Source organism: Suricata suricatta, chromosome 6 (assembly GCF_006229205.1).
Source record: "Suricata suricatta isolate VVHF042 chromosome 6, meerkat_22Aug2017_6uvM2_HiC, whole genome shotgun sequence".
Classification (NCBI taxonomy): Eukaryota; Metazoa; Chordata; class Mammalia; order Carnivora; family Herpestidae; genus Suricata; species Suricata suricatta.
The window spans coordinates 73,544,155-73,560,061 of record NC_043705.1 but is presented as its reverse complement, the minus strand read 5'-3'; the positions used below and the strand labels follow the sequence as shown (position 1 = coordinate 73,560,061).

The 15,907-nt window shown below is 35.9% G+C and overlaps 1 protein-coding gene across 2 annotated transcripts in view; it reads right to left on the bottom strand.

Moving 5' to 3' along the window:
* FAM174A (family with sequence similarity 174 member A) overlaps window positions 1–5,914 on the bottom strand; it is a 36,917-nt gene extending 31,003 nt beyond the window's left edge. The window contains exon 1 of one of the 2 annotated variants that reach the window (XM_029941358.1): window positions 5,258–5,914. In XM_029941358.1, the coding sequence (XP_029797218.1) occupies window positions 5,258–5,697 (440 nt within the window). In that variant the 5' untranslated portion in view covers window positions 5,698–5,914. The remainder of the gene's footprint in view (window positions 1–5,257) is intronic. The other variant, XM_029941357.1, reaches the window with a different exon arrangement.
* Between the last annotated feature and the right edge of the window lie 9,993 nt (window positions 5,915–15,907).

Here is a 15,907-nt window from a genome sequence, read left to right as displayed (position 1 = left end):
TTTATAATATTTTAAGTATATGGCTAAACATTTTGGGAAAGTTAAGTTTCATATGTGCAAAGAGTATCAATTCTTTAACAATGTATACTTGATAAAAATATTTCCAAACTGAGCCTTTATATAGAACATTCACTACATACTACCTAGCTGGACAAATGATGCCAAACCAGGACTATTTGCACTTGTTGAGAAAACTCTACTTTCCAAGTGTGCATCAACACGTAGAATGTAAGCTCCAAAAAGGCAGAGACTTTTCGTATCCTGAGCGCTGCTAATGCTCACCGCAGAGTGACACACTTTAACTGCTCAAAAGTATTTACCAAATAAATGGCAGCAAGTAAATATATAAATGTTAAATAGTCAAAGCATCCCCTATTTTTGCCTAAAATGAGTGATTTCTATTGATGTCTTATGATTTTACAAGTAGTTCTAAAACCGTACATCTTCTGGGAGTAAAAGAAAATAAATTCTGAAACTAAGCTTCTTGTTAAGTAACCAGATGGGAAAGATATCATTACCAATCCTGCATTCATAATTCAATAATGTATTGCTCCAGAAGGAACTGAGGTAGAAATATTTATGATCAGATTAATAGACGTTGCTGTAAAATGACACTACTCCTGGACTGTGTCTAGCAAATCAAGAAAACCTTGGAGGAGGGAGGGAAGTAGGGAGTTGAGGTAGGATATTAAATTATTTAAGCCTGGCACAGGTAATTAGTGATAATATCACTATATCAATAAATGCTAAGGTTAACTCACTTTTTAAAAATAAAATTTGAGGTTTTTAATATTCACAAAAACCACGTTTTAAAGAGAAAGGTACTATGCATATAATATTCACTTGTTTTTTGTCCTGAAATAAGCTTGCTATCCTTATATGCAATATTGCATTAATTTACTTTAAGTAATCACAGAAAGCAGGATGGTCATTAGGCATGTTGGAAGAGTTCAGACAGCTAGGTTTCAATGCAGTTTTGCCACGGTGCATCCCTGTGTCCTTGGACAAATTATTTAACCATACTGAGCCTCAATTTCTTTTCCTGTCCAAGAATAGTGTTACTTACTTTGGAGGTTTTTGCAGGTATGAAATTGAAAATGCCCATAAAGTGTGTGGCGTTGTATCTGGTACATAAATAGGCAACAAATGTTAGATATCATGATGATAAGTAAAATTTCAAAAATAACATTTCAGTCACAAAGTAAGGTTCATGTAAAGAAAACTAATTTTGTGTCTTAGCTTATTGGTGTAGAAACCATTAAAATTAAATTAATATTGTGTATTTACTAGACACTAAGTATTAATAGTATTTGTCTTTTATTGCTTTTTCAGAGTATCCTGTACATTCTTTTCATTATCTATTATCTACATTATCATTATAATGATTACCTACAACAATTGTTTGAATAGTGTCTCTCTGCTCCTCTAGTTTGTAAGTGCCATGGATGTCTATTTCACCCACAACAGATCCCCAGTGCCCAGTTCTGAGCAGCTGAATAAATACTGATTGCCTAAAGAAAGGCCAACATACTAAATTTCAGGTTCATTCCACTATATAAAGTAGGTTTTTCCCCATTTTTTCATGAGGAGATCTTAAACTGGAAAGGTTAAGTGACTTGCTAAAGATCAGAGAGGGAGAAAGGGTCAGGATTGGAATCTAAGCCTAGGTCTCCTAATATACCATATTGAATACAAAATGAAAAATTATCAATGCCATGGCATGAAAAAAGATATAATTTCCTGCTTTTAGGCAAGGACAATTTTTCACAAAGTTATACCAAAATTGCTTATAACAGTTATTTATTATAATCAACCTACATGCTAAAAAATAATGAATCTATAATTTTTTTCTTGCTTTATAGATTTTATTGTGAGAAGACTGTCCTACAGAGAGGAAGGGAATCGAAGTATTAATTGAGATGTTCATTCTTCCTTATTCTATCAATAAGAAGCAATTACCAACAAATAGCTAAATCTTCACCATCTAGAATGATACAAAAAAATAAGAATGCTCATCCATTAGACAACTACTTATACCGTGCCTATCATATGTTGTACATAATGCTCAGCACTTAGGATATAGTAGAGGGTAAGACAGACAAGGAGCCTCTTATCATAGAGACTACATAGTTTTACTATTAGGAAGCCTACTCGTTTCTTTGTATACATTTTTCAATTTCTACTGAGATAATCTAACTGTTCTTTGGAATATTTTCAGGTTCAAAGTGAATGTTATTTCTGGTCATAAATTCATTATAACTGAATTAGATTAAAACAAAACAATTTGGAAATTTCATGGAGTTCAAGTATTTTACAAGTAAAATGTTCTCCTCATAAATGTTACCTCATAAGAGTCAGGGAAATGATTTTCGCCCATTCTTTCCCCTGACACAAATAAACTGGTGCTGGTGTGCTGTGACAAATACCTTTGAAGTGGGGAGCCAAAATGAGCATTCACCAAAATAAATAATTTCATCCCATAATCTGGAATCAAATATATGACTTCTTAACGTTGCCCTAACACTGTCAGCAACAATCAAGTTTTGGACATCAGGAAGCCAACTAATTTTAAGACTTAGGAAGGAATAATTTAGATGCCAGTTAAAGAGTGCAGTTTTTCTAATCTATAGTTCAGAATGTGACTTTTAACATAACGGTATGTAAGTGAGTCATCCAATAAAATCATACTGAAAAGTTTATGCTCTTCTGAGCTTTACAGAAATGAAGACAGAAAATCAATGGCAATAAGCATTTATGTGTAAGATTTATACATAAGATTTATATATAAGGTTATAAAAGTTAATTATAGAGGCAAAATAAAAACATACAGATCGTCCCAAAAAGTTATCATTGGGCCCATAATTTACAAGTATAAGAAAAATAATACTCAGGGTACTCTGGATTTGTATAGAACTATACAGATAGCATTAAATAACAGATAGTGAGAAAAATAATTTTTGCTTCAATCTTTATATCAAAATCTTCTAATCTTGATATTAAAAACAAAGTCTCAGTTTGGTGGTAATAGGTCTTTAATAATTCATGAATATTTTCTTACTTCCACTTTAACAGAAAGTGGACCTGGCTTTGTGAACCAACAGTACCCATCTCGGATAATGTGATTTACACCAGTGGTTCTCAAATGTTTTGGTCTTTTACATTCTTAAAAATTATTCAGTACTCCAAAGAACTTGTATTTATGTAAACTATGCATATCAATACTTATTATGTTAATTAAACCTAAGAAACTTTAAACTATCATTTAAAATAATAAATCCATTACATGTTAACATAACTTTTTTATAAAAAATATATTGTCAAAAAGGAAATTTTAAAAAGTGAAAAAATGCCACTGGTAGACTTTTTCAAGTCCCTTTAATGTCTGGGTTAAACAAACAGAACTATATATAGAAAGGTAAACAGCCAGGTTTTCATATTTTCTGCTGCAATCATTCCCAATGTGTTTGGTTGAAATCTATAAAGAAAATTGAGGTTCACATAGATATCAACTTGGAAAAAGAAAGAGAATTTTAATAACCTTCTCAGATACTAGTCTTTAGCTTTTGTTTTTGTTTGTTTTTTTTTAATACTACACCAAAACTCCACAAGAGGTAAAAGCTATTTAGACAGTGCTTCCTTAGCTCTTTTCTTGGATGGATTCTTCACATAGTGAAGTCTTGGCTCTATAAGTCAACTCCTCAGAGAGGTAGTCCCCAAGTAAGCCACTTTAATCATCTTATTATAGATTTCCAACCTTATAAGTCTTATTATAGATTTGTTCTAAGTCAATCTTATTCCACGGAATTCTTAAATATTATGATTGATGTCATAAATCAATTTACTTCAGTAATAAAAGAATGTATCAAACGAAGGTTACTGATAATAATAATGAATGTCACCAACTGGATTGTATCATTCCTTTTCTACTTTATAAGGCATTAAGTAGAATAATAAGTGGCAATCAATCATCAACTTTTATTCGTAACCTGGTACTTACAACATAATGACCTGATCTACTTAATCAGAAGGCTGATCATATGTCAGACCTAGACATCTTGTTAAAGGGGAAAAAAAGAGGGAAAAAAATTTCAACCAATGAGTGGAATTAACAATCCTGAATTATCATTAAACCCTGTGGGACACTAGATAAATCAGTTTACTCTCCTGAGTCATCTTCCTCAGATTTAAGATGAAAGGTGTCATTTAAGTGATCATATCTGTTCCAAATCTGAAATTTAAAGAACTATACAATTTAGCATTCTGTAGTAAGAGGCTCAAAAATAATTTATTTTGTAAATATAAACTATTGAATGACTTATAACTATTATTTATAGATGAATTCATTGTAGAAAGGATTTTTCAGAGGGTGAAATATCAAATTTATCCATTTACTAATTCAAAATTTTTAAAGTCAGATATATTTAGTTTTGTTAGGTATTAAATACTTGCTCCAATATTAAAAGTGACTATATTTGCCATATTTTCCCTTTGTTGCATAGTTGGCAGTTTTCCATCTCATCCTGTAACTGATAACATTGTGCATTGAAATACTTTATGCCCTGCAAATGAATGCTAAATGTTCCTGATTAATGAGGCATATGACATAGACTGAATCATAACTGTTACTTTTCCAGGTCAAAAACAGTGGAATGTAGGAAACTTCACATAGTATAACCAAATTACTTAAGTGGCAGATTAAAGACCAATAACAAGAAAATGCTGGTAAAGGAATAACTTTTCTTCTTTTAAATTTTATAAAACATTTAAAAGGTCTTTCTGCACTATTATCCCAAATAATAATGATTTCCTAGTAACTAACAGTACTGTACAAAGAACTCTAAGACTCACAGATGCTGCTAAACAGGAATCCTGCCCTTAAGAGGTCTGCATTCTGATAGGCAAAATGACAAAGTACACAACAAGATATAGAGTAGAAAGAGAGAAGTATTACAAGATAGTGTGGTCAAATACAAGACTACTTCCTAAGAGTAAAGTATGCCCTTTGAGCAAGGTAGAGATTTAGAGGTGAGGTATTAATTTATAACTTATAAATGAAAGGGAGTAACTATTTGGTGGTTTAACTTCTTCTAATGGTACACAGGCTTTTAAAGACAACCATCATGATCTCACTCAGGCAGACACCCTTTATAATGGGGACAGGGAGGGGCAAACACCAGGTCAAAGCAATCTGTCTTGCTAGGTCACCAGGCGGCCCATCTTAGGCTTGCAGGGGCAGCTCACTGAGGCTTCGCCTCACCTGACGGTCCTGACGACGAAGTACACCAGCACCGCGCCGCTCACCACCATCAACACGGTCAGGGCCCGCTGGGTCATAGGCTTGTCGCCGGGGTTGGGGCTCACAGCAAGACTGCCACCCAAAGAGGCTTCTTCCCCGGTCTTCCCTCCAGAGTCTTCTGCCTCAAGTCCCGTTCGGGGGCTGCTGCCATTGCCGCCCTCAGAGCCCCGAGGCCCTGCAGCTTCTGCAGGAGCGCGGCCCGGGGGCTGGGCGGCGGTGGGGCCCGGAGGCAGGGGCGACTGGGTCCGCGGCCCGAGGTCCGGAGGCCCGGGGTCTGGCGCGGCCTCCGCCGCCTGCAGCAGCCCAGCCAAAGGCCCTCCCAAACCTGGCAGGAGTAGCAGAAGCAGGAAGGCGGAGGCCAAGGGGCGACTGAGGCAGCAGCTGCAGTGAGGGGCCTTCATCGTCCCCGGACCGGCCTCTCACCACGCGGGAGCCGCCGGGCCCGCCGCCCTGGCTCCAGGAGGAACCATGGGCGCAGTGGAGAACGAAGAAGCGACTAAATCCTGAACTGAGGCCCAGCCGTGGCAGGTGGTAAGGGCAGCATCAGTAGCAGCGGCAGCTGCCAAGAGAACCGGAAGTTCGTACATCTCAGCAGCCAGTGATACTACGGACGCTTTAGGTTGCTAACAAGTAGGGGCAGGCGCGTTCAATGACGTCAGGCGCGCCTAGTATTCTGCGCACGCGCTCTGCCAGGACCGGGGCAAACCCTTCGGTTTCGTCACAAGTAGAAAGTAAACAGGAGAGGATTGTGTAAGATGTGCTACAACTCTACCTGAGGAAACCTTGAGAAATTCGCAGCTGGTAATTGCTGTCCTTGGTGCAAAACTGCAGAAACACAGCTAATCATTGATCAAGCGGGCTTGACTTTGCCTCAGCTCAGGTACAAATTATGGACATATTTCCAACTGCGGCTAAGACCCTGACTCCCATTCCTTAGAACGTTTACATTAGAAACTTGTGATGGTAAATTCATTCTCTGTCCTTTCGAGATACACATCTTTTTAAAAGTTCTTGCCAGTTTTGCAATCAAGAGTTGTCTTTCTTAAGGAACATCTTTTTGAAATGTAAACAACAAAGACAGCCACCCTAATTAAGTCCCAAACTCTGTGGAAGGGTAGGAGAGCGTAACTCAGGCAGGCCCCTTGGCCACGTTGTAAAACTACCTTCTGTCACAAAACTATGAGAAAAAGTAAATATTTCCTGCAGGGAAACCCAATTAGTAAACGCAGATGTTTTATGATGCACCCTACCCCCGTCTTTTAAAATCTCCAGCTGTTTCCAAGGACTTGAACTGGAATAGAATTTTGTGATAATCTTGAATAATATCTTCCTTACCTGTTTAACTTTGACAACAGTAATATAGAACGTTGGTTTGAACAGATAACCATAAACAAAAGAGGCCAGACCACAAGACAAAGCGAGTATTTGTTTTTATTTTAAAAACTTACTAATTCAACAAGTTGATTAGAAAGTCTACTCTATTTGGCATTGTGCCAAATTATGGGTATCTTGACAATTGACAAATAGGATGAGATCCTTGCTCTTGTAGCACTTAAGTTCAGAGAAAACACAATAATCAATTGCACTCGTTTTGAATTCTGAAGTATTATAAATGACAAGTACAAGATCTACAGTAAAACTTTCGTAAGGGGCTTTTGTTGGCCGTGTAGATAGGATAATATCTTTTAGCTACTTGGAAGTAACAGAGTAATGCAATTGCACCTGCCCGATAAAATTACAGGGATTAGACATCTTTTTTTCTATTTTTTTAATGTTTATTTATTTTTGAAAGAGACAGAGCTTGATCTGAGAAGGGGCAGAGAGAGAGGAAGCCGTAGAATCTGAAGCAGGCTCCAAAACCCACCAACGTGAGATCATGACCTGAGCCAAAGTCTGGTGCTTAACTGACTGAGTTACCAAGGCACCCCCAGGGATTAGACAGCTTAATGCTGGACTGCAGTGTGAAGGAGAGAATTAGTGATACACCCTAATTTTAGCTTTTAGCCTGGCATTATCAGTATTAAAATAGCTGTTTGGATTCCTATCTTCCTTTATTCACAACTTTCATCAGAGTCATATATAGAAGAGGGTTGGTATTAAACCTCTCTAAAATGTCCATTGTACAACACATCACCCTCTCTCCCCAAAAAGGTATTGTCTTTCCTTCCTTAAAATATCTCATTTTACCAGCATGTACCTCATCTTGATTTAATGACATTATTCTTCTCCAGATGCTCAAGCATAAAATCTTGGAGTCATCCTTGACTATTGGTTTACCATGGCAAGCAGTCCTTGCCAGTAACTGGAACGTACAAAGTACTAAATAACTGAAATAGCAGAGTGAAGTTATTGTTTCCAAATGATTAGAGAATATCATGTTCTGTTTTTTTTTTTCCCAAGTATTACTCAGCCACATGAATCTCAGCCACATGAATCAGAATCTGAAATGGAGAATGTTTAAAATACAGATTCTAGGTCACTATTTCAGAAATTCTGAGCTATAATTCTTGGGATTGGGGCAAGGACTCTCTGCAGTTTTACTAAGCTCTCAAGAGTAATTTTCACTTGCATTAAAGTTTAAGGATCTTTTTCCTTTGCCTTGCCACATGCATATAGATGTTGTCAAGTCTTACCCACTTCCTTGACATCTTTTTCATTAATTCTTTTTTGTGATTCTGACAAGAAATCATTGTTTACATTTCTAGGACTATACTGTAGGCTATTTGGGCCTCAGCCATTTTTACCTTCAATTAAACTATATATTACTGCTGGGGTAAACTTTCAAGCTCAGATATCTCTTAAAATAACAAACAATACCAAATATATTTTTCCATAAATTCTGAGTCCTCAACAACAGTAAGGACTGCAAACCATCTACAAATTATTATGTTCTTGGAAGAACACTATTATTTGCAAGGCATAATGAAAAAATATATTTTCCAGTTCATCACAGGAACTAGGAGCAAGTTTCCTGGGAGAAAATACTGTATTTTGCTTGTATGACATCTTGAGCCACACATGTCTATTTAAAAAACATTATATAATTATACTAAACTATATAATTAGTGTTTCTGAGTTGTTATTATTATTAATAATAAAACTACATGTTCATTTCCTTGTTTTCATTTGTCTTGTAAACAAGTTGTACCAACCAATAGAGATTTAGAAACATAAGTGAGAAGAATTCTTATAACAAGGAATTTATATAAATTTACTTAAATTATTATGCGGGGAAAAGGTTGCCATTATTCTGATTTATCAAGGAATACCTCAGCTGACAGACAACAGTCTTCCATGAAAATATAGTGTCCTGCTGAGTAAAATCTAAATTGTACAGTCTGGTATTGAATAATAATACTGAGTACTAATTAAGTATCTTAGAATTCATATTATCATATGTTAAACTATTAAGTGTTTAATCCTCACAAAAAGCCATTATTATTCCTATTTCATAATTAAGGAAACTGGAACACAGGATAATCAATTGGGTGAAAAGCTACCTGATTGAAAACAGACCTGGGCAGTCTAGCAGCAGAGAGGGGCTATTTCCTCCTACATTTTTATCTTTTCCTAATTAAGAGTTTCCAATTTTTAACCCTAACTTGTTGTCTCCACCAGCTTTACTTGAATCAGTGCTACATAACCAGTATCAAAAAAGATCTCAGTGGCATACCACAAATAGGCATTTATTTCTCACGTGTTTGATGAAGCTGAGTTGACTAATTTAAGCTGACCTTCTAGAGGCTTGGTTCCAGGCCACAGATTACTTTTACTCCAAGAACCTCTCATTTCGGGATCTCATGGCCTCCTGGGTCATGTTCTTCTCAAGTCTAAGATCAGAACTTCATGAAGCAGAGTGGGTGAGTGGAAAGGCAATGGAGAAAAGGCATAATGAAAACTGAGGAGCCATTTGCATCTTTTTTTAAACAAAGAAAACAACCAGTTACCCCAAAGTCCTATCATGCCCTTGATATGCATTTCACTGGAGAGCGATGTGTTATGTCTCTGGCTTTCAGGAATCTCGGAGGTCTATGTTATCTAAGGAAGCAGAGATGACATTTGTTTGAAGTGGTTGGAATCTGTAGGGCAGGGATTAAGAGGAGTCTGTAGAGGTCATGTAGTTCATATGAGGGTTCCCCCAAATCTTTGACTGAGAGCTGACCTGGACAACCACAGGGATGGCCACTCAAGTCTTATAGGAGAGTGACTGCTACAGAGCTGAGAGCAGAACAGAGATGTTAAGACATTCAGAAGTGCTGAGGACTTTGGAATTTTGGCCCAGACATACTGAATAGACCTTAATACCTCCTAACAACATGGAAATCAAGCTGAGTCATTGCTGATGATAAAGACCACACCCAGAAAAAGGCCCACTCTAGACCCACTTTAACAAAGCTTAAAACCAAGTTCTAATAAGATTCTTAAAAGAGACAGTTTGGAGATCGAACCTCTCCAATTTAGAAAGATTTGGAATATTGAAATGATAGTCTCAGGAACAGAGATATAAAGATTCAAGAAAAGTGAACAGAACCTAATGGTCTTAACTATTACACAGTTTAATATGTGCATTTGAGCTCCAAAAGAAAAATCAGAATATAGTGAGGTAATAAAACATTTTTGAAAAATGAGAACAGAAAAATTTTCACTTACAGTGCCAAGAAGATGACATCAGAATACAAAGAAAACTACATTTGAACATATCAGAGTTTTATAGACAGACACAAATATCAGAGTCTAAAATAGAAAATCTTGAAAGGAGGTATTTTTAAAAAGATGCATTACATTGTAAAAAATGATAGAAATGAAGGCATGCATTTCATTAGAAATGGTGTAGACCAGGAGACAATATGGCATCATTAGGTTGCTAAAAAAATAAAACAGCTATTAATCTTGAATTAAATAGGTGGTAAAATTATCTTCTGAAATATATGGTGAAATAAAGACATTTTTAAGCAAATGAAATACAGATGCCATTGTATAACATTGGTTCAAAATACTACACATATTAGGTTAAAGCAAATAATTACCCTTCAGTAAACAAAATACATTTGTAAAAAATCTCTTCATCAATATGGAGTAGATAACACAAAACTATTCCATATGATATAACCTACACTAGTTAACCACAACTGCATTACTGGTTTTTACTGGACACAAATTGGCATATCTAACTTCTCTGCCAGGTTTGTAAAGAAAAATAGTAAATAATAACAATGTATTAGCTCACATATGGTAAAGGTAGAAAATCAGTGCTATAAAAATAATGTTACTGGAAAAATTCATGATCTTAACATTATTTGATTATATGAATTCCGTATGTCTAACGTGAATTTATCCTTAAACAATTCCACCAAACACGTAAAACAAGAATATCTAATTGTGCAGAATTTTTCTGTTTTATGTACTGACAAACCAGGGTCTTTTTTATATCATTTTATACAAAACAGTTGCCCTCACAAAGTACTCCTAGGAAGGTGGGGCACTGTTACATGAGTGAGATTTTAATGTTTCTGAAATCTCTGTTCTTAAGAGTTTTAAATTAAAAGATAAGCTATTGAAATGAGTTTCATACGAGAATGCCTATGAGATTCAGTGCAGCTTGAACTTAAGCTAGGGTTTCAAAATATTTGAATCTGAGAAAACTGCTAAGTGTTTGCTTGTTTTTGATAGCAGAGAATGGGTTGACAGATTTTTTTTTTAGTTACTTGGGAGGTTTATTTATTTATATAATCAATTTATTATCATGTTAGCTAACATACAGTGTGCTTTTGGCTTTGGAAGTAGATTCCTGGAATTCATCACTGACATACAACACCCAGTCCTCATCCCAACAAGTGCCCTTCTCAATGCCCAGCACCCATTTTCCCTGCCCACACCACCCTCAGTTTGTTCTCTGTATTTAAGAGTCTCTTATGGTTTGCCTCCCTCTCTGTAACTTATTTTTCCTTCCCTTCCCCTATAGTCTTCTGTTAAGTTTCTCAAATTCCGCATATGAGTGAAAACATGATATCTTTGTTTCTCTGACAGACTTAGTTCATTTAGCATAATACCTTCCAGTTCCATCCATGTTGCTTCAAATGGCAGCATTTCATTCTTTCTCATTAACAAGTAGTATTTCTTAATCTATTCATCAGTTGGTGGATATTTGGGCTCTTCCCATAATTTGGCTATTGTGTATAGTGCTGCTATAAAATTGGGGTGCATGTGCCCCTATGAATCAATGTTCCTGTATCATTTGAATAAATTCCTAGTAGTTTCATTGCTGGGTCATAGGGTAATTCTACTTTTGATTTTTTTGAGGAATCTCCACCCTGTTTTCCAGAGTGGCTGTACCAGTTTGTATTCCCAAGAACAATACAAGAGAGTTCCCCTTTCTCCACATCTTTGTCAACACCTGTTGTTTTCCAAGTTGTTAATTTTAGCCAATTTGGTGTCAGGTGGTATCTCAGTATGCTTTTGATTTGTATTTTCCTGATGATGAGGGATGTTGAGCATCATTTCATGTGTCTGTTAGCCGTTTGGATGTCTTCTTTGGGAAAGTGTCTATCCATGTCTTCTGTCCATTTTTTCACTGACTTACTTGTTTTTCAGGTGTTGAGTTTGAGAAGTTCCTTATAGATTTTGGATACTAACCCTTTATCTGGTAATGTCATTTACAAATCAACCTAGTAAAGAAAAGTCATTCTCAGGAACACTGTATTATTGAAGATTGGTAGTGAGGTCTGGGAAATTTAATCTCATTCTGGAAAAGAAACCTACAGATTTATACTTTGAAGTGATAGAGAAGTAAATGTCTGCAAACTGAAGATTTTTGGCTTATTCAAATTAAAGCAGGTATTAGACATTTATCTCCGTTCACTAGAGAGTGGTCTTGTGTTAAAGGTAAAGGTGTATGTCCAGTAGATACATTAGGAGAATTTCAGATTGGGATTTAAGATCACTCAGATGAAATTGGAATGCCTGTGAAGAAAATTGCTTATCGCAAAAGGATGTAAGGAAGAGTGAAAAAGTATATTATTAACTAATTTCAACTTTTAAATGTTCATTAAAAAACAGAGTATTAAAAGTCAAGCAGATACATTAGTTTAAGAAATATACATAATGTGGGTACATTTCCTGTTTCTGTGATAAGCTAAAAATCTTTTTTCATACTAACATGAAGGTAAAATCTAGAGTAGACTTTGGGTATTAGTCAGCTTGGGTTTCAAAAGCTTGAGAACAATCAGTGAGCCCCAAGCAACCCCGTTTCCACTTTGCATCCATGTATCTGTCACATTCAAGGTACTCTCATTCTCCCAAACCTCCATCCCCCAACATGTTCAGAAAAAGGAGGAGTTTGATTTTAGAAGTAATGCCACTGAAACCTGGCAGGAGAAACCAGGGAAATGAACTGTTAGTGGCCAACCTGAGAGAATAAGAGATTTTATTTCTAGACCTTCCTTTCACTTCAGTGCTTATTGTGTCAATCCTGATATACTCTTCCCCTTTGCCTGTTCTCCAAAGACAGCACACCATCTTTAATTTATTTTAATCTTTTTTAAAATCTTTTCATGTGTCTGTGGCCATCTGAATGTCGTCTAAGGTGTCTATATGTCTTCAATCCATTTCTTCACTGGATTATTTGTTTTTCAGTTGTTGAGTTTGGCAAGTTCTTTATAGATTTTGGATAGTAAACCTGTTATCTGGTATGTTATTTGCAAATATCTTCTTCCATTCTGTTGGTTGCCTTTTAGTTTTTTTGATTGTTTCCTTTGCAGTGCAAAAGCTTTTTATCTTGATGACGTTCTTTTTTGCTTTTATTTTCCTTGCTTTCAGAGATGTGTGGAGTGCTGCCATTGAGGTCAAAGAGGTTGTTGCCTCTTTTCTCTTCTAGGGTTTTGATGGTTTCCTGTCTCACATTTAGGTCTTTCATTCATTTTGAGTTTATTTTTGTGTATGATGTAAGAAAGTGGTCCATTTTCATGCTTCTGCCTGTTGCTATCCAATTCTCCCAACACCATTTGCTAAAGAAACTGTCTTTTTTCCATTGGGTACTCTCGTGCTTTGTCAAAGATTAGTTGGCCTTACCCATGTGGGTCCAATTCTGGGTTCTCTATTCTTTTCCATTGAACTATGTGTCTGTTTTTGTGACAATACCATACTATCTTGATGATTACAGTGTGAGAGTAGAGGTTAAAGTCTGGGATTATGATGCCTCCAGCTTTGGTTTTCTTGTTCAACATTACTTTGGCTATTTGGGATCTTTTGTGGTTCCATACAAATTTTAGGATTGTTTGTTCTAGGTTTGAGAAGAATACCAGTGCTGTTTTGGTTGTGACTGCATTGAATGTGTAGATTCCTTTGGGTAGTATTGGCATTTTAACAGTATTTGTTCTTCTAGCCCATGAGCATGGAATGTTTTTCTATTTCTTTGTGTCATCTTTAATTTGTTTCATAAGTCTTCTATAGTTTTCAGCATACAGATATTTTACCTATTTGGTTAGGTTTATTCCTAGGTATTTCTTGGTTTTTGGTGCAATTTTAAGTGGGATCAGTTTCTTGATTTTTCTTTTTGTTACTTCATTATTGGTATATAGAAATGCAGCTGATTTTTGTACATTGATTTTATATCCTGTGACTTTGCTGAATTCACATATCTGTTCTCGCCGCTTTTTGGTGGAGACTTTGGGTTTTCCATGTAGAATATCATATCATCTGCAGAAAGTGAAAGTTTGACTTATTTGCCGATTTGGATGCCTTTTATTTATTTGTTATCTAATTGCTGAGGCTAGGACTTCCAGCATGATGTTAAGCAACAATGGTGAGAGTAGATATCCCTGTCATAGCCTGACCTCAGGGAGAAAGCTCTCAGGTTTTCCCCATTGAGGATGATATTAGCTATGGGTTTTTCCATATATGGCTTTTATGATGTTAAGTTATATTCTTTATACTCTTACTTTCATGAGGGTTTTTATTAAGAAAGAATGTTGTATTTTGTCAAATGCTCTTTATGCATCGATTGACAGGATCAAATGGTTCTTATTCTTTCTTCTATTAATGTGATGTATCACAGTGATTGATTTGCAAATATTAAACCAGCCCTGCAGCCCAGGAATGAATCTCAGTTGATCATGGTGAATAATTCTTTTAATATACTAGTTGAATTCACTTTGCTAGTATCTTGTTGAAATTTTTTGCCTCCATATTTATCAGGTATATTGGCCTGTAAATCTCCTTTACACTGGGGTCTCTTTGTGGTTTGGGAATCAAGGTAGTGCTGGCTTCATAGAATGTGTCTGGAAGCTTTCCTTTTGTTTCTATTTTTTGGAACAGCTTGAGAAGAATGGAAATGAACTCTGCTTTAAATGTCTGGCAGAATTCCCTTGGGAAGCCATCTGGCCCAGGACTCCTATTAGTTGAGAGATTTTTGATAATGATTCAATTTCTTCACAGGTCATGAGTCTGTCCAAATTTTGTTTCTTCCCATTTGAGTTTTGGTAGTGTGTGGGTGTCTAGGAATTTGTCCATTCCTTCTATGTTGTCCAGTTTGTTGGCATATAATTTTTCTTAGTATTCTCTAATAATTGTATTTCTATGGTATTGGTTGTGATATCTCTTTTTTCATTTGTGATATCTGTTTGGGTTCTGTTTTCTTTTTTGGGAAGTCTGGCTAGAAGTTTATCAATTTTGTATATTCTTTCAAAAAAACCAACTCTTAGATTCATTGCTCTGTTCTTCTGGTTTTGTTTGTTTGTTTGTTTTGGATTCTATATTGCTTATTTCTGCTTTCTTCTTTATTATTTCTCTTCATCTGGCTTTGAGGTTTCTTTGCTGCTCTGCTTCTGGTTCCTTTAAATGTGTATTTAGGTTTTATATTTGGGATTTTTCTTGTTTCTTGAGGTAAGCTTGGATGGCAGTGTATTTTCCTCTTATGATAACCTTTGCTGCATCCCAAAGGGTTTGGACGGTCATCTTCTCATTTTCATTTGCTTCCATATATTTTTAAATTTCTTCTTTAATTTCCTGGCTGACCCATTCATACTTTAGTAAGATGTTCTTTAACTTCCATGCATTTGGAGGCTTTCCACATTTCTTTTGTGGTTGTTCTCAAGTTTCATAGCATTGTGATATGAAAATATGCATGGTATTATCTCAGTTATTTTATATTTTTTGAGGGTTGTTTTTTGACCCAGTATGTGATCTGCCTTGGAGAATGTTCCATGTGCACTCGAGAAGAATGTGTATTCTGCTACTTTAAGATGAAAAGCTCTGAATATATCTGTCAAGTCCATCTGGTCCAGTGTATCAATGAAGGCCATTGTTTATTGATTTTCTGCCTAGATGATCCATCCATTGATGTAAGCGGAATATTAAAGTCCCCTGCAATTACTGTATTCCTGTCAATAAGATTGCATATGTTCATGATTAATTGATTTATATGTTGGGGTACTTTCAAGTGGGGGTCATAAGTATTACATATTAGCTCTTCTTGATGGATACACCCTGTCATGATGATATAATGCTCTTTTTCATCCCTTGTTACAGTCGTTAGTTTAAAATCTAGTATGTCTACATTCCGTCAGGGACAGAAATTACATGCTGGGTTTTTTCCCCTAGGAAGTATGTCTTGGG